Source organism: Apodemus sylvaticus, chromosome 17 (assembly GCF_947179515.1).
Source record: "Apodemus sylvaticus chromosome 17, mApoSyl1.1, whole genome shotgun sequence".
NCBI lineage: Eukaryota > Metazoa > Chordata > Mammalia > Rodentia > Muridae > Apodemus > Apodemus sylvaticus.
This window is the reverse complement of record NC_067488.1, coordinates 16,071,398-16,097,517: the sequence shown is the minus strand read 5'-3', so window position 1 is coordinate 16,097,517 and position 26,120 is coordinate 16,071,398. Positions and strand designations below refer to the sequence as shown.

Below are 26,120 nucleotides of genomic sequence, written 5' to 3'. Positions count from 1 at the left end.
TGTTATTGCTATGATAATAAACTATAACTAATGAAAATTATAGAAAAAAGTTTATTAGGTGAGTTAAAGGGTGAGTCTGTGACTATTACAGCAGTAGGCAGGCAGTCATGTCATGGAGCAGAAACTGAAAGTTCACATGTCCAGACACAGCTGTAAGGGAGAGAGATTAGATAGGGGAGCTGTGAACTTTGTGAATCATTTGAAAACTCAAAGCACACCTCCAGTGATATACCTACACCCAAAAGGCCACACTTACACATTTTTAACTAACAATTCCACCCACTAGGGAACTAGCACTCAAATATATTAGTCACTGTTGCCTTTCTCATTTAAACTACCATATTATGTCACTTATTAAATCCAATATAGCACCAGGAAATATATCATACACAAACAGGTCTAATAAACTCATATTTAATAATATTTTTATTAAGGTAAAAGCAAATAGGAATGTAATGCAGTACAGTTTCTAAAATGTGAATAATGAACAAAGGATGTTAAGTTTGTCTATTTTGTCACATAATTTGCCTCCTTTATTTAACATTTATAATTAGTAAACTATTAAATTCTTATTTAATTCTATTTCTTATGACAGTTGTATATACATAACTGTCATATGATATATAAGATATATATCATATATATATAATTGTCATATACATACACACACACACACATATATGATTCCAAATATATAAAATAAATTGCTAATTTCAGGAATTTGGTTAGTTTGGTTTGCTTTTTGAGACAAGCTTTTTCTTTGTAACCTTCACTGTCCTTGAACTAGCAACATACACAGTGGCCTAGAACTCAGATATCTGCTTGCCTATGCCTTCAAATGCTAGGATGAAAATGTGCTCAATACCACCACATTTCATTAGCTTAATTTTTTGACATATAAGAAATAAAAGAAGTCAACTAAAAGGGCTAAATTATGAGAACTATGCTGATGGTAATTGTAATTATACTAGATTTGTCCTGAGAAAGGTTTGTTGATTAACTGAGAAAGTAGCAAAACAAGAAAACAAAATTCTTTTTTTTTTTTTACAAAAAAAAAAATCAGCCTTTAATAATGCAGACAAAGAGGAAAATCAATTTTTACTTTGGCATATAATGAATGATTTTTTTATTCAATATATTTTTTTATTAACATTTCAAATGATTTCCCCTTTTCTAGCCCCCCACTCCCCGAAAGTCCCATAACCCCCTTCCCTACCCCTGTTCTCCCACCCACCACTTCCCACTTCCCTGTTCTGGTTTTTCCCTATACTGCTTCATTGAGTCTTTCCAGAATAAGGGGCCACTCCTCCGTTCTCCTTCTACCTCATTTGATGTGTGGATTATGTTTTGGGTATTCCAGTTTTGTAGGTTAATATCCACCTATTATGTGAGTGCATACCATGATTGATCTTTTGAGACTGGGTTACCTCACTTAGTATGATGTTCTCCAGCTCCATCCATTTGCCTAAGAATTTAACAACCAACTTTGTAAACTAACCTTAATGTATATTTTCATTTTTAAATTATATGTCATTAAAATATTGTTTCCTTAGGAACTAAGTTACACAGTAGTCTATGTGTATCTTTAGATACTAAAAAATAAGTCCAATAATTATTTGAATTTAAGAAGTATTCATTTGAAGGCTTCCTTTCTGGCTTGTGAAACTCATTTATTTCATTGTTCTACAGTAATCCCCCCTTGGGAAAGGTGAATATGGTTTCTGCTTTTTGTGGATATTCGTACATACATACACACATATATACTTATATAGACTGGCTGTTTGGCCTCACATATATTAATTATAAGTATATTTTGCAGATTTATGATGGAAAAGATAAAACAACACACCTGCTGGGTGCTTTTACGGGAGCATCTATGAGAGGACTGACACTCAGCAGCACATCAAATCAGCTCTGGCTAGAGTTCAATTCTGACTCTGAAGGGACAGATGAAGGTTTTCAACTTGTCTATACCAGTAAGTACTTTTAAAAAATAAAATTTGTTAACAAGTACATATATTCCTAATTACTGTTTCTAGAGTTCACAATATCTGTAGTTCTGTATTTCTATATGAAACTAAACAGTTTTCTCATGTATGAAAAAATTCATTTCAATATTACATTGATATCCACATCATCTATACCTATATCATGTATAACTTCATAGTTTCTTTTTCAGCTGTGCTGTCTTCACTTAGATTTTGACGTTTATTCTTTCATCCTCCATACCCAAACACCACCCATTTTAGGATGTGATCTAAACTCCCTGGGCATCAGTTAAATTATTGAACTTCAAGATACATTTTAAACATTTTCCTTCTGATGTTTAGCCTATCTATCTTGTCCTAAGAGACCAAATACTTTAATGCCTTAAAAATGTATAACTATTGTAAGATTTATCAAATTGCTTTAAACTTCTTTGCAAATAAATTATGCAGAGGAATCTCTTCATAATTCTCTTCATTTTTCTCTTCAACATGTCACTGTATGTTTTAGTTGAAAATTACATCATTTTGCTTCTACATGGAAAATTAAATGTAAATTAAGATATAAGCTTAATAGTAACTTAATAAGACATTTTGATACCTGGATAAGTTTCAACCAGTGTACATGTTAAAAACAAAATAAAATAGTCTTAAGAAGTGGGGCAGAAGAGATGGATTAAGAGTTAAGAGTATGTGGATTGGATTCCCAACACCCATTCTGGTTCACAACCATCTGTAACTACTGTCCTGGGGATCTGATGCTTCTGATTTCAGAGCACTACAACACAGCATCATGTGCAGGTCACAGACCTATACAGATAATATGAGAGAAAATCAATCCATTAAAATATTGAGAAGCATTAAGCAATTTCTGAATTAAAGATGGTGTGTTTAAAGTGTTAAATATCTAAGAAAAGTAGAAGACCTTGCTCGGATATTTAAATCTTTATATCTAGTCATGTCCAAATCCAGTCTCATCCATATCCATATGAAATTGAGTTTGCTGTACACAGTCATAATTTTTTTGTATTAAACCTGAAATCAAATAGATTTTTGAAAACATAATTGTATAATATGATGTACATCCATAACAGACTTTTTTGTATTTTTTCTTTCTTTCTTTCCTTTCTTTCTTTCCTTTCTTTCCTTCTTTCTTTCTTTCTTTCTTTCTTTCTTTCTTTCTTTCTTTCTTTCTTTCTTTCTTTCTTTCTTTCTTTCTTTCTTTCTCTTTCTTTCTTTCTTTCTTTCTTTCTCTCTCTCTCTCTTTCTTTCTCTCTCTCTTTTTCTTTCTTTCTTTCTTTATTTCTTTCTTTCTTTCTTTCTTTCTTTCATTCTTTCTCTCTCTTTCTCTCCCCCCTCTCTTTCTTTCTTTTCTTATTTGTTTCTTTTACACTCCAGACTTTATTCCCTGCTCAGTCCACTTTATGACTGTTACACCTCCCATACCCCAGCCCCCAATCTCCAAGAGGATATCCCCACTCCCCATCCCACCAGAACTGTAAACTGCCTGGGGCCTCCAGTTTCTTGAGGGTTAGGTGCATCATCTCTTCATGAACAGACCTGACAGTCCTCTGCTATATACATGCTATGGGCCTCATATCATCTGGTGTATGCTGCCTAGTTGGTAGTCCAGTGTCTGAGAGATATGGGAGTCCAGATTAATTGTGACTGCTGGTCCCCTACAGGGTTGCCCTTGTCATTCAGCTTTTTCTAGCTTTTCCCTAATTCAACCACAGGGCTCACCTGCCTTGGTTGGGTGCAAATATCTGCAATCTGAATTTTTCAGCTGCTTGTAGGGTCTTTCCACTGCCAATCATGATAGGTCCCTTTTTGTGAGCACTCCATCGCCTCAGTAATAGTGTCAGGCCTCAGGACCTCCCCTTGAACTCGATCTCACTTTGGGCCTGTCACTGGACCTTCTTTTCCTCAGGCTTCTCTCCATTTCCATCTCTGCAGTTCGTTCAGACATGAACTATTACAGGTGAGAGTTTTGACTATGAGATGGAAACCCCCTCCCTCACTTGATGTCCTGTCGTTCTGCTTAAGGTGGGCTCTATAAGTTCTCTCTCCCTACTGTCAAGCATTTCATCTGAAATCCCTCTTTTTGAATGCTTAGAGTCTCTCATCTCCCAGGTCTCCAGTGCATTCTGGAGGGTTCCCTCCAACCTCCTACCTCCCAAGGTTGTCTGTTTACATTCTTTCTGCTGGCCCTCATGGCTTCAGTCTTTTTTCCCTCACCTAATATGAGATATTGTTCCCCTTTCCCCCCTGCCCCCATAGCCAAAAACAAAGTGCAGAATACCCAGAATACAGTCCACAGATTATTTTAAAAAGTGAATTCAGGGATATCAAGTTAATATTTCTATGATTAATGGAATCATAGGGTTCAGAGACTCCAAATGAAAGATTTTTTGTCATTCTCAGTAGTTTATGGTATATAGTATTAAGATAGAAGTGAGACTAACTAATGTTGACCAGCAATAAATTATACAAACACAATGAGAATTCTTTGTTATAACTGAGGTATTTGGAAGAATGCACCATTGCATGATTTATTCTTCAACTCACAGAGCTGTCTAAAATAGCTAATTTGTTTAGGAGAGATTCTCTCACCAGTAAGTTTTTCTGTTAACTTTGATGGTTGGGTGAAAAGTACCTGTGAGTCAAGCTTGATACAGCCATAACTGGCATGAAGGAACTCAGCCACTGTCCCAATCCTCTTGTTGTTTGAATCTAAGACTCTCATTGTATCACATCATTCCTTCTCATTCTCTTCAAAATAATGGCTGCTTGGTATTCTTCAGAAATGCAAAACTTCTCCTAAATGATTGTTGGGAAGGGAGGAAGCAAACTTTAAGACATTTTAGGCAAAACAGTTTAGTTTTTAACATGTCTTTGAGGAAAAATCTAGGAAAACATAGATGAATTTTCTATTATGTATGCAGATAGGGTTCAGGGGAAGAAACATTTCCTTTGAAAGTTTAATGATCAGATTAGAGAGTAAATTCAAGGATTTCTTCTCATGAAAACATAGTCATTTTGTGCTTGAGAACTTGAGTTTCTCTTTGTTTTACAAACTATTTTCAGAAATTAACTTGGTTATATTGTCATACTGAAAGTATGCCTCATTACAAATCCTTTTAGCTCTTTCAATTGTAGTTATTTTTATTCAGTAAAAGGAAATGAAATACTTTTTATAATTATTTGTATCATTTTCTGGGCTACATCTTGTCAAAATCTGACTTGGTAGATAGTATTTATAGCCATAGATGATAGTACTAGGTTTGATGATCTTCTACCATTTCCTCTCCTCAATTTATTTACTAGAAATCATAATATAAAAGTGTTTATAATTTCAAGAGAAAACTTCACATATATTTGGACTCACTTACCTCTAGTTTGTTGATTGCAATGATTCAGCAATGCTCAGAGAACAAAGCCATTCCCAGGGACATGTTCTCATTATAGTAAGGCAAGAGCTAATTTTTAATGCCTTCTCTTGTATACAAGCTTTATGGATGTACTACCAATTATTCTATTGAGATTCTGTAATTTAGTTACTAACATGTTATTGGCTATGCTAACGATGAAAAATAATCAGATGGGCCATCAACTTTAACTTTATTCTTAGTGCATAATTTCCTTAATGCAAATGTGAGTAGAAAATAAGTAAATTACATGGAAGAGCAAGGATGTTCCTTATGGTTACATGCCCTCAAAGCCACTGACCAGACACAGTATGAATTTCCTTCACTCTTCAAATATTAAAATTAAGTAGGCAATGAAAGAAGTACTGACTTTTGTGGCATTATATAGTACAAAGCCCACTAAGAGAAATATCAAAGAAATATCCTTTAAGTTTGTAGTTTGCATAAAATGCATTGAATATAGTTTCTTTAGCTAGACTAAAAATTATGATTTCATATCATCAAAACTTCGTACTTCTTCATTTGAATACCTAGTAATCTGGACATTGTTTGAACTTTATTTCTGACATGTTTCAGACCATCCAGAGGGTTTTAAAATTTTGAATTATTTAAAAGGATATTCAACTAAGGAATATCTGTATTTGTAGGATATAAAAAAAGAAAATTAAAAGAAGGTATTCTGGCAGATCTGTCAAGTCAATTGCACCTTCCTCACTTCCAAGCACTTTTTAGTAATTCAAAGTGAAATCTGGAAACCACATTCACTAGATTCTCTAGCTGGCAAAGACCTATCTTTGAGTTCTGCCAGTTAGAGGCCGACCATGTATAACTGAGTTAATGGAATCAAAGAAGGTATTATTCCTAGGGCATCTATAAGCCAAAATGTGATCCTGGCAGATGGCTGTCTATTTTAGATATCCTGAACTTCCAATTTGCTGAAAGATGGGGATTATTTTCCACCTTGTACTTCCTTCACACTTATAAACTCTTCAAAACTATCAAACAGATTGACTATCAGCTACTAACTCACAACAACTAAATCACTTTAATTTTCTTTACTAGATATTAGTTGCAATTCAAAACCAGCAACAACCACAAACTTTTGTAGAGGTGGCAAAAAATAAATGATAAAAAAGGAGACATATTAAAAGAAGTCATTTTGTGTGTAAAAACAAATAAAAAATACACTCAATGAAAAAGTATTTTTCAAGCCATTAAATAAAAAAAGGCAAACAAGATTCTCTCCAGTGACTAAGTAGGCTGGTACACATGGAGCCCAGCGAACACAGGAGTGGCAGAGCAGGTGGGACAGGGTCTCTCTGGGCTCCACCTGTATGTACCCAGAAGCTTGGCTGAGCCACAGCACTATATACCAGGGGAGAGTCTGACACCCAGGAGTGCTGAGACAGGCTTTCAGGCACAAAGGTGGGACAAGCACCAACCTGAGAAAGCAGGACCAACTAACACCAGAAATAACCAGATGGCTAATGGCAAACATACAAATGATACTAACAGAAATCAAGGCAACTTGACACCATGCGAACCCAGTTCTCCCATATCAGCAAGTCCTGAATAACACCAGAAAAGCAAGATTTGGGTTTAAAATCACAGCTCACAATGCTGATAGAGGGCTGCAAGAAGGACATAAATAACTCCCTTAAAGAAACACAGGAGAACACAGGTAAGCAGTTAGAAGTCCTTAAAGAATTACAGGAAAGCACAACCAAACAGGTAAAGGAATTGATCAAAATCACCCAGGACCTAAAAATGGAGGTAGAAACAATAAAGAAATCACAAATGGAAACAAATGTGGGAATAGAAAACCTAGGAAAGAAATCAGGAGTCATGGAGGCAAGAATCAACAACAGAATACAAGAGATAGAAGAGAGAATCTCACATGCAGAAGATACCATAGAAAGCATTGACCCAACTGTCAAAGAAAATGAAAAATGCAAAAAGCTCCTGATCTAAAACATCTAAACAATTTGTGACAAAATGAGAAGACCAAACCTAAGGATTATAGGTATAGAAGAGAGTGAAGATTTCCAAATATTTTTAACAAAATTATAGAAGAAAACTTCCCTAACCTAAAGAAAGAGATGCCCTTGAACATACAAGAAGCCTACGGAATTCCAAATAGATTGGACCAGAAAAGAAATTCCTCCTGTCACATAATAATTAAAACAGCAAATGCACAAATCAAAGAAAGAATATTAAAAGCAATAAGTTTAAAAGGTCAAGTAACATATAAAGGGAGACCTATCAGAATTTCACCAGACCAAAGACTATGAAAGCTAGAAGACTCTGGGTAGATGTCATACAGACCCTAAGGGAACAAAAATGCCAACCCAGGTTGCTACATCCAGCAAAATTCTCAATTACCATAGATGGAGAAACCAAGATATTCCATGAAAAAACACATTTACATAATATCTTTCTACACAACCAGCCCTTCAAAAGATAATGAATGGAAAACACCAACAAAAGGAGGGAAACTACACACTAGAAAAAGCAAGAAATTAATCTTCAACAAATCCAAAAGAAAATAACCACACAAACATAAAAATTACATCAAAAATAACAGGAAGCAACAATTACTTCTCCTTAATATCTCTTAATATCAATGGCCTCAATTCTCCAATAAAAAGACATAGACTAACAGACTGGATACAGAACCAGGACCCAACATTTTGGTGCATACAGGGAACTTACCTTGGGAACAAACACTGACACTACCTCAGAGTAAATGCTGGAAAACAATTTTCCAAGTAAATGGTTTCAAGAAACAAGCTGGTATAGCCATTCTAATACTGAATAAAATCGACTTCAACCTAAAGTAATCAAAAAAGACAAGGAAGAACACTCATACTCATCAATGGAAAAATCAACCAAGATGAACTCTCAATTCTGAACATATATCCAAATACAAGAGCAGCCACATTCATGAAAGAAACTTTTAAAAACTGCAAAACACACATTGCAGCCCACACAATATTAATGAGAGATTTCAACACCCCACTCTCATCAATGGACAGATCAGGGAAACACAAACTAAACAGAGAAACTAACAGAAGTTATGAACCAAATGGATTTAACAGATATCTATACAGCATTTTTTCCTAAAACAAAAGAATGTAATTTCTTCTCAGAACCTCACAGAACCTTCTCCAAAATTATCTATATACTCAGTCACAAAACAGACCTCAGCAGAAATAAAAAGACTGAAATAATTCCATGTACACTATCAGATCACTATGAACTAAGGCTGGTCTTCAATAACAACAAAAACAAAAGAAAGCCCACATACACATGGAAACTGAACAACATTCTACTCAATGATAACTTGGTCAAGGAAGAAATAAAGAAAGAAATTAAAAACTTTTTAGAATTTAATGAAAACGGAGGCACAATATATCAAAACTTGTGGGAAACAATGAAAGCACTGCAAAGAGGAAAACTCATAGTTCTGAGTTCTCCCAAAATGAAGCTGGAGAGAGCATACACTAACAGCCTGACAGCGCAGCTGAAGACTCTAGAACAAAAAGAAGCAAATACACCCAATAGGAGTAGATGGCAGGAAATAATCAAACTCAGGGTTAAAATCAACCAAGTAGAAACAAAAAGAACCATAAAAAGAATCAACCAAACCAAGAGTTTGTTAATTGAGAAAAAAACCAACAAGATAGTTAAACCCTTAGGCAAACTAAACAAGCGGGCACAGAGACAGAATCCAAATCAGCAAAATCAGAAATGAAAAGGTAGGCATACAAACAGATACTGAGGAAATACGAAACAAATAATCAGATCCAACTACAAAAACCTATACTTAACAAAAGTGGAAAATCTAGACAAAATGAACAATTTTCTAGAGAGATAACAGGTGCCAAAGTTATCAGATCATAATAGATCTAAACAATCCCATAACCCCTAAAGAAATAGAAGCAGTCATTAATAGTCTCCCAACAACAACAACAACAAAAAGCCCAGGACCATATGGGTTTAATACAGAGTTCAATCAGACCTTCAAAGAAGACCTAATACCAAGACTCTTCAAACTATCCCACAAAGTAGAAACAGATGGAACACTACCCAATTTGTTTGATGAAGCCATAATTTCTGATACAAAAACCACACAAAGACCCAACAAAGAAAGAGAACTATAGAACAATTTCCCTTATGAATATCAATGCAAAAATACTTAGTAAATTTATTGCTTACTAAGTCCAAGAACACATCAAAATGATTATCCACCATGATCGATATACTTCATCCCTGTGATGCAGGGATGGTTTAATATATGGAAATCCATCAATGTAATCCACTTTATAAACAAACTCAAAGATAAAAACCATATGATCATTTCAATAGATTCTGAGAAAGCATTTGACAAAATCCAACACCTCTTCATAATAAAATATTGGAAAGACCAGTAATTCAAGGCCCACACCTAAAGAAAGTAAAAGCAATATACAGCAAACCACTAGCCAACATCAAACTTAATGGAGAGAATCTTGAGGCAATCCCACTGAAATCATGTACTAGACAAGGTTGTCCATTCTCTATCTACCTGTTCAATATAGTACTCAATGTCCTAGCCAGAGCAATTAGATCACAAAAGGAGGTCAAAGCGATTCAAATCGGTAAGAAAGAAGCCAAAATATCACTATTTGCAAATGATAGGATAGTATACTTAAGTGACCCCAAAACCTCCACCAGAGAACTCATAAACCTGATAAACAACTTCAGCAAAGTGGCTGGATATAAAATTAACTGAAACAAATCAGTAGCCTTCATACTCAAAGGATAAAGAGGCTGAGAAAGAAATTAGTAAAATGACACCCTTCACAATAGTCACAAATAATATTATATACCTTGGTGTGAGTCTAACCAAGCAAGTGAAAGATCAGTTTGACAAGAACTTCACGCCTCTGAAGATAGAAATTGAAGAAGATCTCAGAAGATGGATATATCTCCCATGTTCATGAATTCACAAGGTTAATATAGTGAAAATGGCCATTTTGCCTAAAACAATCTACATATTAAATGCAATCCCCATCAAAATTCCAACTCAATTCTTCATAGAGTTAGAAAGAGAAAATTTCCAAAATTTATCTGGAATAACAAAAAACTCATGATAGTGAAAACTATTCTCAACAATAAAAGAACTTCTGAAGGAATCACCATCCCTGAGCTCAAGCTATTCTTCAAAGCAAGTGATAAAAACTGCATGGTATTGGTACAGTGACAGACAGGTAGATCAATGGACTAGAATTGAAGACCCAGAAACAAACCCTCACACCTATGATCACTTGCTCTTTGACAAAGGAGATAAAACCATCCAGCAGAAAAAAGACAGCATTTTCAATAAATGGTGCTGAGTCAACTGGCAGTCAACATGTAGAAGGATGCAAATTGTTCCATTCTTGTCTCCCGATACAAAGCTGAAGTCCATGTGGATCAAGGACCTCCACCTAAAACCAGATAGTCTGAATCTAATTGAAGAGAGAGTGGGGAAGAACCTGGAGCTCATGGGCACAGGGGGAAATGTCTTGAATAGAACACCAATAGCTTATGCTCTAAGATCAAGAATTGACAAATGGGACCTCATAAAATTTCAAATCTTCTGTAATGCAAAGGACACTTAATAGGATAAGACAGCAACCAACAGATTAGAAAAAAGTCTTTACCAGTCCTACATACAATAGAGGGCTAATATCCAATGTATACAAATAACTCAAGAAGTTAGACTCTAGAGAACAAAATAACCTTATTAAAAATGGGGTGCAGAGCTAAACAAATAATTCTCAACTGAGGAATACCAGATGGCTGAGAAACACCTAAAGAAATGTTCAACATCCTTAATCATCAGGGAAATGTAAATCAAAACAACAGTGAGATTCCACCTCATACTCATCAGAATGGCCAAATTCAAAAACTCAGAGGACAGCAAATCCTGGAGAGGATGTGGAGAAAGAGGAATGTACTCCTCCATTGCTAGTGGGATTGCAAGCTGGTAAAACCACTCTGGAAATCAGTTTAACAGTTCCTCACAAAATTTAACATAGCACTACCTGAGGACCCAGCTGTCCCACTCTGGGCATATTCCCAGAAGATGCTCTGACATGTAATAATGACACATGCTCCACTATGTTCATAGAAGCTTTATTTATGATAGCCAGAAGCTAGAAAGAACCCAGATGTCCCTCAGCAGAAGACCAAATAGGGGACTGAAAATCCAAAAATTATGGGGGAGGGAGGGTGAGCAGAGTAAGGAGGATGGGATAAGAGGTTTTTGGAGGTGTAATGAGAAAAGGGGATAACATTTAAAGTGTAAATAAAGCAAATATCTAATTTAAAAAAAAGAGTATATGTGATCCATTTTTTCAAACCACTACATTATTATTTTAAATACTGGTTTGTATTCTATGGAGAGAGATTAAAGATGTTTATTTCAGTTGGTAAGGATGTAGGGATGATTTGGGATACAGAGAACTGTAATCAGAATGTACTATATGAAAAAAATCTCTTTCAACAAAAAATCAGTTAAAATAAAAAAAACATTGTGACTAGTATGCTGTTTAGAAGATGGGTTGGATCAAAACAGTTCATTTCAATAAAAAAACTCTGTGCCTTAAAAAAAGGCAAACAAAAAATATGGGCAAACTATATCACAAGAAGATATATTAGAGAAAATAAAATTAAGAAATTAAACCAAATAAATATTCTAGGGCTTATTCCAAAAATTGTTAAAAATTTTAAAATGGGAAAAGTAGTAAATATTAATAATTTGCAGATAGTAAAATTCAAGTATACTAGGAACTATGAATTGAAAAATCAAGTAGGAAAGGAATTCAGCAATATACAGTAAAGTTGGAAGTTTTAAGAATATACCAAGTACATAGTTTAATGGAATAGCTTAAATTCTGGTGGTTTAACAGAATTAACTGTCAGTAAATGCTGAATAATGGTGTGTAAGAATGAGACACATCTTCATGTTCTGTGAAATATATAGTATCTTTAGTAGGACATTCTACTATCTTGCCTGGCAGATATTTAGAAAATTCTGTCAGTGTCTAGTTTTTAGATAGGAGCTTTCTAGGTAGGATTTAAACCATTATCAAAGAAAAAGAAACTAAAAGTAATGGAAAATGGAAAATGTTAACAGAATGGATAAATTGTGATAATATAATAATTTCCCTAGATTTGTTTAAATACTTGACTTCAAGAAATTTGAATTGTAAGAGAAAACATATGTATGATGTCATGGTCAATTGTAGCCATTGTCTGTGACTTATACAGTTTAATTAGTGGTGAGTATGTGTTTTATTAGATTACTTAGTGCTAATTTAATATCATTCTTCAAAATTCTCTCCTTATCCCCTTTCTAATCTTTATAATATCTATATTAAATAAAATCATCACAGCTCATGTGTATGTTTTTGAGGTATTTCCTTTTGATTAATTAGAATAAAAACTTCACAATCTTCTTATATAAATATAAAATATACTATAAGTGGATTAGTAGCTCAGTAATAAAATCATGGTTTGACACACATGTACATATTTAGAGATATATCCCCATTGTCATGGAAAATAAATTTTAAATTAAAAATAAAATTTTAAATGTTAAAATTTATATTTGGAAGTGTAAATAAATACAATAAAGAATTCTAAAACAATACTATTTTTAAGAATAGCCTGAGTAGCAATTATAACCTATTACCAAATATTTAATTTTTTAATATTTTCTCATACACTATTCTTTTTTATGTTGTATTTCTGAAACATCATTTATTGATTCCGTTTGTTTCCTCTAAACCCCCTCATATGCTCACAAACTCTTCCTTGCTTCCCTTCAAGTTCATGGCTTCTATTCTCATCAGCTACTGTTACCTGCATATATGTATATACATACATTTTCCCAAATGTAATTTATTCATTCTGTATACAGTAATTTATATGTACACTTCAGAGATCACCATTTGATATTGCAATTGTGCTCTTTTCTGGGGAAGATGGTTTTCCCCAATTTCACCCTTTCTTCACTGTAGTTCCTTGTGAAAGGTTGATGGCTTATATTCAGTCCCCTGTCCATGTTGAAATGTTTGTTGTTTGTATTTACCTCACATTTTGTCTGTAATTTTGGTGAGGCTACATAGGTGTGGTTTCTGACACTATTAGGGGATATGGTCTCGAAACAAACTCCCCCAACCACTGGCTCTTGCAGTCTTTCCCCCACCACTTCCATCATGTCTTCTGAGCCTAGAGTGTGAGAGTTTTCATACATGTATCTAGTGGTGTTAGGTTTCAGACTCTACATTTGTATTGGCTGTGGTTTTCTATAATGTTCTCCATCTTCTGTAAAATGAGATGTGAGGACTAAACATATCTGTTAGATAAAAAGACAAATATTTATCATATAGTTAGGGAGTTTAGCTGTATAGTAATTGTAGGTTCTCTTCCAATCTCACTAGCCCTGGGTAGCTGATAGATTTCTGCACCAGATATTATTTCCCTCCAATATTAAATCTGATTAGAGTGCTGCTGCTCATCACCAAGATATGCTTGCTACTACTTCACCCTTAGTGATATTGTGTGTTATAGTATAGTGTTCCCCTCGTTGTTCTAGTTCCCAGGCTTCATAACTGTGTGATGCTATTGATTGCTTCTCTCATTTCCAAACTTGTATTGTGCCTTTTCACACCATGTAAACTATGCCTCAGAAAACATGTTCTATATTTAAAAAGGAAAAAAAAAACATTCATTTCCTTTATCCAGCTCCACCCAGTTCTTCCATTCCTGCTTACCCAACCAAGTTCATGTTCTTTCTCTGTGTCTGTGTATCTCATGCTGTCTTTATGTCTCTATTTCTGTTTCCCTATTTCTGTCTCTCTGTTTCTCTCTCTCTCTCTCTGTCTCTCTCTCTCTCTCTCTCTCTCTCTCTCTCTCTCTCTCTCTCTCTCTCTCTCTCTCTCTCTCTCTCTCTCTGTGTGTGTGTGTGTGTGTGCCTTCAAAAAAGAAAGAAATGTAAAGATTAGTTTCATTTGTTTCCTTCCATTATTAATCTGTTTTTAAGAGTTACACTTTCAAAATATATTCATTTAGTTACTCTACTTTACCTTTTTATTTTTGAATCTACAGAACCGTTTATGTAGCAATTTGATAGTTATTATTCCACTTTCTATGGTCTTCACAGCCTCAACTACAGGAGAGGAAGAGAAAGTGTCTCAAAGATTCTAGATAATACACTGAGACAATGTGAAAGATAAAATGTTCCAGAAACTACAACATTGCAAAACCATTGCTGATGCCTAAGTAGACTTCTTTTTCTCTAGAATACCCTCTTCCAGGTCACTATAACAAGAATGGTTGTAGACTAAAATAAATAAGTGGTTATAAATAATCCATTCTATTCCTTCTCTGTTGAGAACTCTGTTAGACTACTTTGACATACATGCAGGAGAGAGTTCACTTCTCATTGACACTGTTTTTAGACACCATTGCCCTTCTTGTCACACTTCCTCACATACCCTAATTCTAACACTAGTGTACATGGCCCAAGTCTATATAAGTATGAAGGGCAAAAGAAAACAAATCCCCCCCATAAAAAGAAAGAACAGTGCATGACAACAAAATCTCACAACACTGTTTAGAGTAGGCTTTTTTATGTTTCATATATATGAATGCAACAAAATGTCGAATTTATTGCACACATATATTCACATATAGAAAAGTGTATGTGAGAATAACCTAATTAACATACTAAAGGTTTCAGAAGAAAAAAGAACAAATGAAACAGCAATGAGATTTGAGAGTATAAAATGGGAAACTGCATGTATTTTACAATATTTACGCATTTTATGCTCTTACTATTAATAAGAATATGTTAATGGACATTGATATGAATACAGACCAAAATGAAATTAAGCATACAATTTGTTAGGGAGTATTTATTCAATTTCATAGATTTTAAATAATACCTTAAGATAAATCAGAAATAAACAAATCTCTTACATGATAGGCTCTCAGCTTAACGTATACAGATACTCTGAAGCATGTAGACAATGTCCATTTTGAGTTCCTTTTCTGCTCTATAAATTTTTATTTCATTATTAAATTCTACTAGTTACAGGGAATATTAGTCACGTATTTAAGGCTTCATTCAAGTCTTTAATTATCAGTATCAACTATTTGAGCTTTCAATGAAAAGACAGATTTGAATATTTATGAAAGAGCAACACAGAGTCTACAAAATTGAATGAAATTATGTTGTACTCTGTAGCTTATGCAGAATTGCCTGTGTGCATTTTCCTCCATAAGGAAATGCTTTATAAAGTATATTTACTTGCAAGAACATCTTCATTTTTTGCCATCACGAGCAATTCCCAATCATATTCATAGAATGTTCACATTAAGGAAAAATGAGTTTGATAATAAATCTTGAAAACAAAGCTTGATTTACATTTTGATTAGAAAAGAAACATATGATAAAACTCAAAAGAGGCTGGGCATCAAATCCCAGACAGAAGACTCTAGTAGGAAGAATACAAATGTGTCACATTTGATTAGGGATATTTTAAATATGATATTAAATATGCAGATCAGATCAAAGTAGAATGTCCATGAACATTAGTTTTTACTAGTGCAGTGTCTTCTGTTTGCAGTATTTATTTGCTTGACTATATGTGGTGAATTTCATTATATCTACCATGATGGGAGTCAGTGACAGCTGCCCCCTTTTATTATTCTTCTTGAAGATGCTGACATTTTCAAGCAACAGAGGCTATCACAAATTAATCCAAAGAAGGAATATATGCAGCTTTTATTTTTATTTATTTGTATTTAATTATTTATTTTTGTTCTCAAGAGATGTTTACCCTCTGTGTTTATTAGTTCCAAGAATCAAGATAGTAAAGAACCCTAACATTCAACAATATATATATAGATAGATATATAGATAGAGATAGAGATAGAGATAGATATCATAAAAATCATATGTACAAATAGTGTAAAAATAGGAATATTACTGTTTTAAAAGAATATAATTCTGATTATGACAATACAGACAGACCTAGAGAACATTGTGTTAAGTCAGAATTGCAAACACAAACTATAGAGTTCCATCTAAATGCTAAAAGGGAATGCTATAGCTCAGGGAAGCAAGAGAATCGTGGTTACCAGGGCTTGACAAATACATGGCCAAATGATACAAAATTTCAGTTCTGAAAGCTTAGTAAGTCTTGAAGACTCACTGTACTGTACAGGACTATAGATAAAAATATTATACTGCATATTTAATTTTTTTAGTAATCATTCCATTCTTTTACATCTCAAATGATATCCCACTTCCCGATTACCCTTCCATAAGCCCACCATCCCACATCCATTATTTACGTCCTCCCCTTTGCCTCTGTAAGAGTTTTCTTCCACACACACATCATCTCTCACACCACTGTTCCAGCATCCTCCTACTCTGGAGCATCAAACCTCCACAGGCCCAAGGGCCTCCCCTCCCACTGCTGTCAGGAAAGGCATCCTCTGCTGCATATATATTTGGGGTCCTGGATTCCTCCATGTATACTCCTTGATTAGTGGTCTAGTCTATAGGAGCACTGGGTAGGTGGCCAGCCAATGTTGTTCTTCCTGTGGAGTTGCAATCCTCCTCTGTTCCTCCAGTCCTTCTGCCAACTCACCCACGGGGTCTCAGAGCTCAGAATGTTAGTGAGTTCCAAGCATATAAATGCATTGGAGAGTTGATGGCCAGACCTCCCAAGGAGCTACCAGGTTCCTGTGTCAGCAAGCACCTCATGACCACAGCAACAGTGTAGGGTTTGGTGTCTACAGACAGGATGGATCCCCAGATGGAACAGTCCCCAGCTAGCCCTTCCTTCAGTCTCTGCTCCATTTTTTGTCCCATTTTTTTTCTTTGGACAGGAACATTTCTGGACATTAAAAACTTTGAGACGTATGGGTGCCCCTATCCTTCCACTGGGGGCCTTGACTATCTACTGGAGGTGGTCTCTACAGATTCTATCTTACCTTCTCTGAGCATTTCAGCTAAAGTCATCCCTGTTGGGTCCTTGGAGCTCTGTGTTTCCCTACTGTCTGGGATCCTTCAGTGGCTATTCTCAGCTCCTCATCCTCCCACTACATATTTTCATTTGAATTCCTGACCCTCTGTACCTCTCTCCCATCTTCTCCAGTACCTGACAGTGCCCCCCTCCATCTATCCTAGGTCCTCTTCTCCCTTCACTCCATACCCTGATCTTGTAACCTCCTCAAGGCAGGACTGAAGCATCCACCCTGGTGTTCCTTCCTCCTAAGCTCCATATGGTCTGTGGGTGGAATCATGGGCATTGTGAGTTTTGGGCTAAAGTACAGACCATGTGTCTTCTTTTGTGTCTGGGTTACCTCACAATGATTTTTTTTTTGATTTCCATCTATTTTGCTTGTGAGTTTCATGAAGTCATTATTTTTAATAGCTGCGTGGTACTCCATTGTGGAAATTCACCACATTTTCTGTATCCATTCTTCTGTTGAGGGACATCTGGGTTGCTTGCCTCTTCTGGCTATGATAAATACAGCTGCTATGAACATAGTGGATCATATATTTTTGATAAATACTTGAACACTTTTTGGGTATATGCCTAGCAATCATATACCTGGGTATTCAGGAAAAACAATTTCCATTTTTTTTTCAAGAACTGCCAGATTGATTTAAAAAGTGGTTCTACCAGCTTGCAGTCCCACCAGCAATGGAGGAGTGTTCCTCTTTTCCCACATTTTCTCCAGCATTTGTTGTCCCCTGAGTTTTTGATCTTGGCCATTCTGACTGGTGTGTGGTGGAATCTCAGGGTTATTTTGATTTGCATTTCCCTAATGACTAAGGATGTTGAACATTTCTTTAAGTGCTTTTCAGCCATTTGAGATTCCTCAGGTGAGAATCTTCTGTTTAGCTCTCTACTCCACTTTTTAATAGGGTTATTTGGTTTTTTTGAGTCTAACTTCTTGAATTGTTTATATATTTGGGATATTAGCCCTCTATCAGATATAGAGTTGGTAAAGATATTTTCCCAATCTGTGGGTTTCCATTTTGTCCTATTGATAGTGTCCTTTGCCTTACAGAAGCTTTGCAATTTTATGAGGTTCCATTTGTCTATTGTTGATCTCAGAGCATTATTGTTCTGTTCAGGAAATTTCCCCTGTGCCTATGTATTCAAGTTTCTTCACCAATTTCTCTTCTATTAGTTTCAGTTCATCTGGTTTTATGTGGAAGTCTTTGATCAACTTGGACTTGAGCTTTGTACAAGGAGATAAGAATGGAAAATTTTTCATTCTTCCACATGTAGACTGACAGTTGAACCAGCACCATTTTCTGAAAATGCTGTCTTTTTCCCACTGGGTGGTTTTAGCTCCTTTGTCAAAGATCAAGAAACCTAGGTGTGTGGGTTCATTTCTGGGTCTTCAATTCTATTCCATTGTTCTACCTGCCTGTCTCTGTACCAATACAATGCAGTTTTTATAATTACTGCTCTATAGTATAACTTGAGGTCAGAGATGGTGATTCCCCAGAAGTTCTTTTATTGTTGAGAGTAATTTTTACTATCCTAAGTTTTTGGTTATTCCAAATGAATTTTCAAATTGCCCTTTCTAACTCTATGAAGAATTGAGTTGGAATTTTGATGGAGATTGTAGTGAACCTGTAGATTGCTTTCAGCAAGATGGCCATTTTTACATTATTAATCCTGCCAATCCATGAGAATGGGAGATTTTTCTATCTTCTGAGAATTTCTTTGATTTCTTTCTTCTGGGAATTAAACGTCTTGTCATACACATATATTACTTGCTTGGTTAGTATCACACCCAGGTATTTTATAAGTGACTGTTGTGAAGGGTGTTTTTTTCCCAATTTCTTTTTCTACCAATTTTTCCTTTGAGTAGAGACAGGCTAATGATTTCTTAGAGTTAATTTTATATCCAGCCACTTTGTTGAAGTTGTTTGTAAGATGTAGGAGCTTTTTGGTAGAATTTGTGGGGTCGTTTATGTATACTATCATATCATTTGCATATAATGCAAATATTTTGCCTTTCTCCTTTCCTTGTCTAATTGCTCTGGCTAGTACATCTAGTATTATATTGAATAGGTAGGTAGAGAGTAGGCAGTATTCTCTTGTCCATAACATTAATGGGATTGTTTTAAGTTTCTCTCTGTTTAGTTTGATGATAGCTATTGGTTTTCTCTACATTGCTTTTATTATATTTAGGTGTGAACATTGAATTCCTGATCTCTCCAATGCTTTTTAACATGATTGGGTGTTGTATTTTGTAAAAGGCTTTTTTGGCATCTAATGAGATAATCATGAGTTTATTTTTCTTTGAGTTTGTTTATATAGTACTATATTGATGGATTTCTGTATATTAAATCATCCTGCATTCCTCAGATGAAGCCTACTTAATCATGGTGAATGATGGTTTTGATGTGTTCTTTTATTTTATTCGATATATTTTTTATTTACATTTCAGATGATTTCCCTTTTCTGGCTCCCCACTCCCCGAAAGTCACATAAGCCCTCTTCCCTCCCCCTGTTCCCCCATCCACCCCTTCCCACTTCACTGTTCCACTATATTGCTACACTGAGTCTTTCCATAACCAGGGGCCACTCCTCCGTTCTTCTTGGACATCATTTGATGTGTGGATTATGTTTTGGGTATTCCAGTTTTCTAAGCTAATATCTACTTATTAGTGAGTGCATACCATGATTGATCTTTTGAGATTGGGTTACCTCACTTAGTATGATGTTATCCAGCTCTATCCATTTGTCTAAGAATTTCATGAATTCATTGCTTCTAATGGCTGAATGTGTATATATACCACATTTTTTTTACCCATTCCTCCGTTAAGGGATACCTGGGGTCTTTCCTGCTTCTGGCTATTATATATAGGGCTGCTATGAACATAGTGGAGCATGTATCCTTATTACATGCTGGGGAATCCTCTGTGTATATGCCCAGGACTAGTATAGCAGGATCCTCTGGAAGTGACATGCCCACTTTTCGGAGGAACTGCCAGACTGATTTCCAGAGTGGTTGAACCAATTTGCAATCCCACCAGCAGTGGAGGAGTTTTCCTCTTTCTCCACATCTTCACCAATACATGCTGTCTCCTGAGTTTTTAATCTTAGCCATTCTGACTGGTGTAAGATGAAATCTCAGGGTTGTTTTGATTTGCATTTCCCTAATGACTAATGATGTTGAGCATTTTTTAAGATGCTTCTCAGCCATCTGAAAATCTTTAGGTGAAAATTTTTTGTTTAGCTCTGTACCCCATTTTTTAAAAGGGTTATTTGGTTTTCTGGAGTCTAACTCCTTGAGTTTTTTGTATATGTTGGATATTGGCTCTCTGTTGGATGTAAGGTTGGTGAAGATCTTTTCCCAATTTGTTGGTTGCCGATTTGTCCTTTAGATGGTATCCTTCGCCTTACAGAAACTTTGTAATTTTATGAGGTCCCATTTGTCAATTCTTGATCTTAGAGCATAAGCTATTGGTGTTCTGTCCAGGAACTTTCCCCCTGTACAGATGTCCTCAAGGGTCTTCCCCAGTTACTTTTCTATTAGCTTCAGAGTATCTGACTTTATGTGGATATCCTTTATCCATTTGGAGTTGAGCTTAGTACAAGGAGATAAGAATGGATCAATTCGCATTATTCTGCATGCTGACCTCCAGTTGAACCAGCACCATTTGTTGAAAAGGCTATCTTTTTTTCCACTGGGTGTTTTCAGCCCCTTTGTCGAGGATCAAGTGGCCATAGGTGTGTGGGTTCATTTCTGGATCTTCAATCCTATTGCATTGATCCGCCTGCCTGTCACTGTACCAATACCATGCAGTTTTTAATACTATTGCTCTGTAGTAATGCTTGAGTTCAGGGATACTGATTCCTCCAGAATTTCTTTTGTTGTTGAGAAAAGTTTTAGCTATCTTGGGTTTTTTGTTATTCCAGAGGAATTTGAGAATTGCTCTTTCTAACTCTATGAACAACTGAGTTTGGATTTTGATGGGTTTTGTGTTGATTCTGTTGGCAAAATGGCCATTTTAACTATATTAATTCTGCAAATCCATGAGCATGGGAGATTTTTCCATTTTCTGAGGTCTTCTTCAATTTCCTTCTTCAGAGACTTGAAGCTCTTTTCACACAGATCTTTCATGTGTTTGGTCAGAGTCACACCAAAGTACCTTGTATTGTTTGTGGCTATTGTGAAGGATGTCATTTCCCTCATTTCTTTCTCAGCCTACTTATCCTTTGAGTATAGGAAGGCTACTGATTTTCTTAAGTTGATTTTATAACCTGCCACTTTGCTGAAGTTTTTTTTATTAGCTATAGGAGTTCTCTGGTGGAGTTTTTTGGGTCACTTAGGTAGACTATCATATCTGCAAATAGTGATAGTTTGACTTCTTCCTTTCCAATTTCTTTAACTTTGACCTCCTTATGTTGTCTAATTGCCCTAGCTAGTACCTCAAGTGCAATATTGAAAAAAATAAGGAGAGAGGGGGCAGCCTTGTCTAGTCCCTGATTTTAGTGGGATTGCTTCAAGTTTCTCTCCATTTAGTTTGATGCTGGCTACCTGTTTGCTGTATATTGCTTTTACTATATTTAGGCATGGGCCTTGAATTCCTGTTCTTTCAGCATGAAAGGATGCTGAATTTGGTTAAATGCTTCTTCAGCATCCAATGAAATGACCATTTGGTTTTTTTTTTTTTTTGAGTTTGTTTATGTAGTGGATTGCATTGATGTATTTCTGTATATTGAACCATCCCTGCATCCCTGGGATAAAGCCTACTCAATCATGGTGGATGATCGTTTTGATGTATTCTTGGATTCAGGTGGCAAGAATTTTATTGAGGATTTTGCATCGATGTTCATAAGGGAAATTGGTCTGAAGTTCTCTTTCTTTGTTGGATCTTTGTGTGGTTTTGGTATCAGCATATTTGTGGCTTTCTAGAATGAGTTGGGTAATGTTCCTTCTGTTTCTGTTTTGTGGAATAGTTTGAAGAGTATTGGTGTTAGGTCTTCTTTGAAGTTCTGATAGAAATCTGCACTGAAACCATCTGGTCCTGTTTTTTTTTTTTTTTTTTTTTTTTTTTTTTTTTTTTTTTTTTTTGCTTGAAGACTTTCTATGACCCATCCTATTTCTTTAGGGGTTATGGATCTATTTGGTCCTGATTTAATTTTTGTATTTCGTATCTGTCTAGGAAATTGTCCATTTCCTCCAGATTCTCCAGTTGTGTTGAGTATAGGCTTTTGTAGTAGGATCTGATGATTTTTTGGATTTCCTCACTTTCTGTTGCTATATCCCCTTTTCATTTCTAATTTTGTTAATTTGGATACTGTCTCTGGGCGCTTTGGTCAGTCTGGCTAAGGGTTTATCTATCTTGTTGACTTTCTCAAAGAACCAGCTCCTGGATTTGTTGATTCTTTGTATGGTTCTCTTTGTTTCCACTTGATTGATTTCAGCCCTGAGCTGAAAATTGATGATTTCATGTCTTCTCTTCCTCCTGGGTGAATTAGCTTCTTTTTGTTCCAGAGGTTTTAGGTGTGCCATTAGCTGCTAGTGTATGCTCTCTCCTGTTTCTTTTTGGAGGCACTCAGGGCTATGAGTTTTCCTCTTAGCACTGCTCTCATTGTGTCCCAAATATTTAGGTATGTTGTGCCTTCATTTTCATTAAATTCTAAAAAGTCTCTGTATTCTTTCTTTATTTCTTCTTTGGCCAAGGTGTCATTGAGTAGAGTATTGTTCAGCTTCCATGTGTATGTGGACTTTCTGTTGTTTTTGTTGCTATTGAAGACCACTCTTACTGAGTGATCTGATAGGAGGCATGGGATTAGTTTGATCTTATATTTGTTGGTGTCTGGCTTGTGACCAATTATATGGTCGATTTTGGAGAAGGTACCATGAGGTGCTGAGAAAAAGTTATATTCTTTTTCAGTGAAATTTTATATAAAAAAGTTATATTCTTTTTCAGTGAAATTTTATATAAATATCAGTTAAATCCAATTGGCCCAATGCTTCAATTAGTTTTAGTTTCTGTTTTCCTGATTGGTCCATTGAGGAGAGTCGAGTGTTGAAGTCACCCACAATTATTGTGTTAGGTGCAATGTGTGCTTTGAGCTTTAGTAAAGTTTCTTTTATGAATGAGGGTGCCCTTGCATTGGGTGCATAGATGTTCAGAATTGAGAGTTATTCTTGGTGGATTTTTCCTTTGACCAGCAAGAAGTGCCCTTCTGTGTCTCTTTTGATGACTTTAGATTGAAAGTCAATTTTAGACTTTATTAGAATGGCTACTCCGGCTCATTTCCTGAGACCATTGGCTTGTAAAATTGTCTTCCAAGCTTTTACTCAAAGGTAGTCTTTGTGTTTGACAGGGAGGTGTGTTTCCTGTATGCAGCAAAATGTAGGGTCCTGTTTCCTTATCCAGTCTGTTAGTCTATGTCTTTTTATTGGAGAATTCTTTCCATTGATGTTAAGAGATATTAAGGAATAGTGATTATCACTTCCTGTCATTTTTTATGTTATTTTTATATTTGGGTGGTTATCTTCTTTTGGGTTTGATGAAAGAAGGTTACTATCTTGCTTTTTCAGGGTGTAGTTTCCCTCCTTGTATTGGAGTTTTCCTCCTCTTATGTTTTGTAGGGCTGGGTTTGTGGAAAGATAATTGTATACATTTGCTTTTGTCATGGAATATCTTGTTTTCTCCGTCTATGGTGATTGAGAGTTTTGCTGGATATAGTAGTCTTGGCTGATATTTGTGTTCTCTTAAGAGTGTCTGCATGAGATCTGCCTAGGATCTTCTAGCTTTCATGATCTCTGGTGAGAAGTCTGGTATAATTCTGATAGGTCTTCCTTTATATGTTACTTGACCTTTTTCTCTTACTGCCTTCAATATTCTTTCTTTGTTTAGTGCATTTGGGGTTTTGATTGTTATGTGACAGGATGTATTTCTGCTCTGGTCCAGTCTGTTTGGAAATCTGTAGGCTTCTTGTATATTAGTGGGCATCTCTGTCTTTAGGTTAGGGAAGTTTTCTTCCATAATTTTGTAGAAGATATTCTACAAAAGCCCTTTCAGTTGTAAATCTTTACTCTCATCTATACCTATAATCCTTAGGTTTGGTCTTCTCATTGTGTCCTGGATGTCATGGATGTTCTGGGTTACAAGCTTTTTGCATTTTGCATTTTCTTTGACTGTTGAGTCAATGGTTTCTATGGTATCTTCAGCATCTGGGATTCTTTCCTCCATCTCTTGTATTCTTCCCAAGGCTTTCTATCTCCAAAGTTGTCTCCTGGCACAGATTGCTGATGTGCTGCCCTTCTCTTGGGTGCCCTTGGAGCACTAGTGTGCCTTACTCTGGGTTGTCTCTGTGACAACCTCTGGAATATCTTGTTTTCTCCATCTATGGTGATTGAGAGTTTTTCTGGGTATAGTAGTCTTGGCTGATATTTGTGTTCTCTTAAGAGTCTGCATGAGAAAGGTGATGCCCCTTCGCTCCTTCAGGAGGTGGTGATGGTGGATGCTGCATGGACTTTTTCCCGAGTGCTGAACACTCTGCCAGGCAGCTGATCCCCCAACTGGGTTGGTACACACATGGCTAGCTTAGCTATGCAGGCCCTGAGTCCAGGCAAAGGCCTGACAAGCTTAGGCCCGAGCAATGTTCGTTAACTGGTTCTGTCAGGTAGCCAAGATGGTGCTGTGCACCCCTACAAGTACTGGGCAGTCTGCAGGGTAAACAACCTCCTGGCCGGGTTGGCACACAGATGGCCCACCGAGCTGCTCAGGGCCTGGGTGCAGTCCAATGCCTGTCAGGCTTAGACCCAAGAGATGGTTGCCTCAGACTATGTCAGATCTCTCTGGCATGCAGGAGCCAAGATAGCGGAGAGCCTCTTGTAACTGGCTGGTGGTTGGGGGTGGGGGGCACAGAGGTTTAATGTGGCTTCAGTGTGGTGAAAAGTGCTGTAACTCCACTGCCACTCACAGCCCAGCTGATCAGCAGTGGCCAGTGGTAGCGGGCGCAGGGCCTGCCTGGATCCTGTCGCCTTGGTTCTGCTGGTGGTGGCCCTCTCTGCTGGATGAGCTGCTGCTGCTGCTGCCGCTGCAGCCGCTGCCCCTGATGTGTTCTTGAATTTGGTTTGTGAGAATTTTATTGAGTATATTTGCATCAATATTCATAAGGGAAATTGGTCTAAATTTCTCTTTCTTTGGTGTGTGATTGTGTGGATTAGGTATCAGGGTAATTGTGGTTGCATAAAACTAATTTGGTAGTGTTCCTTCTGTTTCTATTTTGTGGAATAGTTTGAACAGTGTTGGTATTAGGTCTTCTTTGAAGGTCTGATAGAATTCTGAACTAAAACTATCTGGCCCTGGGCTTTTATTGTTGGGAGGCTTCTAATGACTGTTTCTATTTCTTTGAGAGTTATGGAATTGTTTAGATAGTTTATCTGATCCTGTTTTAACTTTGGTACCTGCTATTTGTCTAGAAAATGGTCCATTTCATCTAGATTTTCCAGTTTTGTTGAATATAGGTTTTTGTAGTAGGATCTGATTATTTTTTGATTTTCCTCATTTTCTGTTGTTATGTATTCCTTTTATTTCTGATTTGGATACTGTCTCTGTGCTTAGTTTGCTAAGGGTTTCTCTATCTCATTCATTCTCTCAAAC

At 36.1% G+C, this 26,120-nt stretch overlaps 1 protein-coding gene across 3 annotated transcripts in view; it reads left to right on the top strand.

Moving 5' to 3' along the window:
- The window catches only part of Csmd3 (CUB and Sushi multiple domains 3), a 1,209,570-nt gene that overhangs the window by 861,813 nt on the left and 321,637 nt on the right, over nt 1-26,120 (top strand). For all 3 annotated transcript variants that reach the window (XM_052161507.1, XM_052161506.1, XM_052161505.1), the window contains one exon: nt 1,820-1,976. In XM_052161507.1, the coding sequence (XP_052017467.1) occupies nt 1,820-1,976 (157 nt within the window). The remainder of the gene's footprint in view (nt 1-1,819; nt 1,977-26,120) is intronic.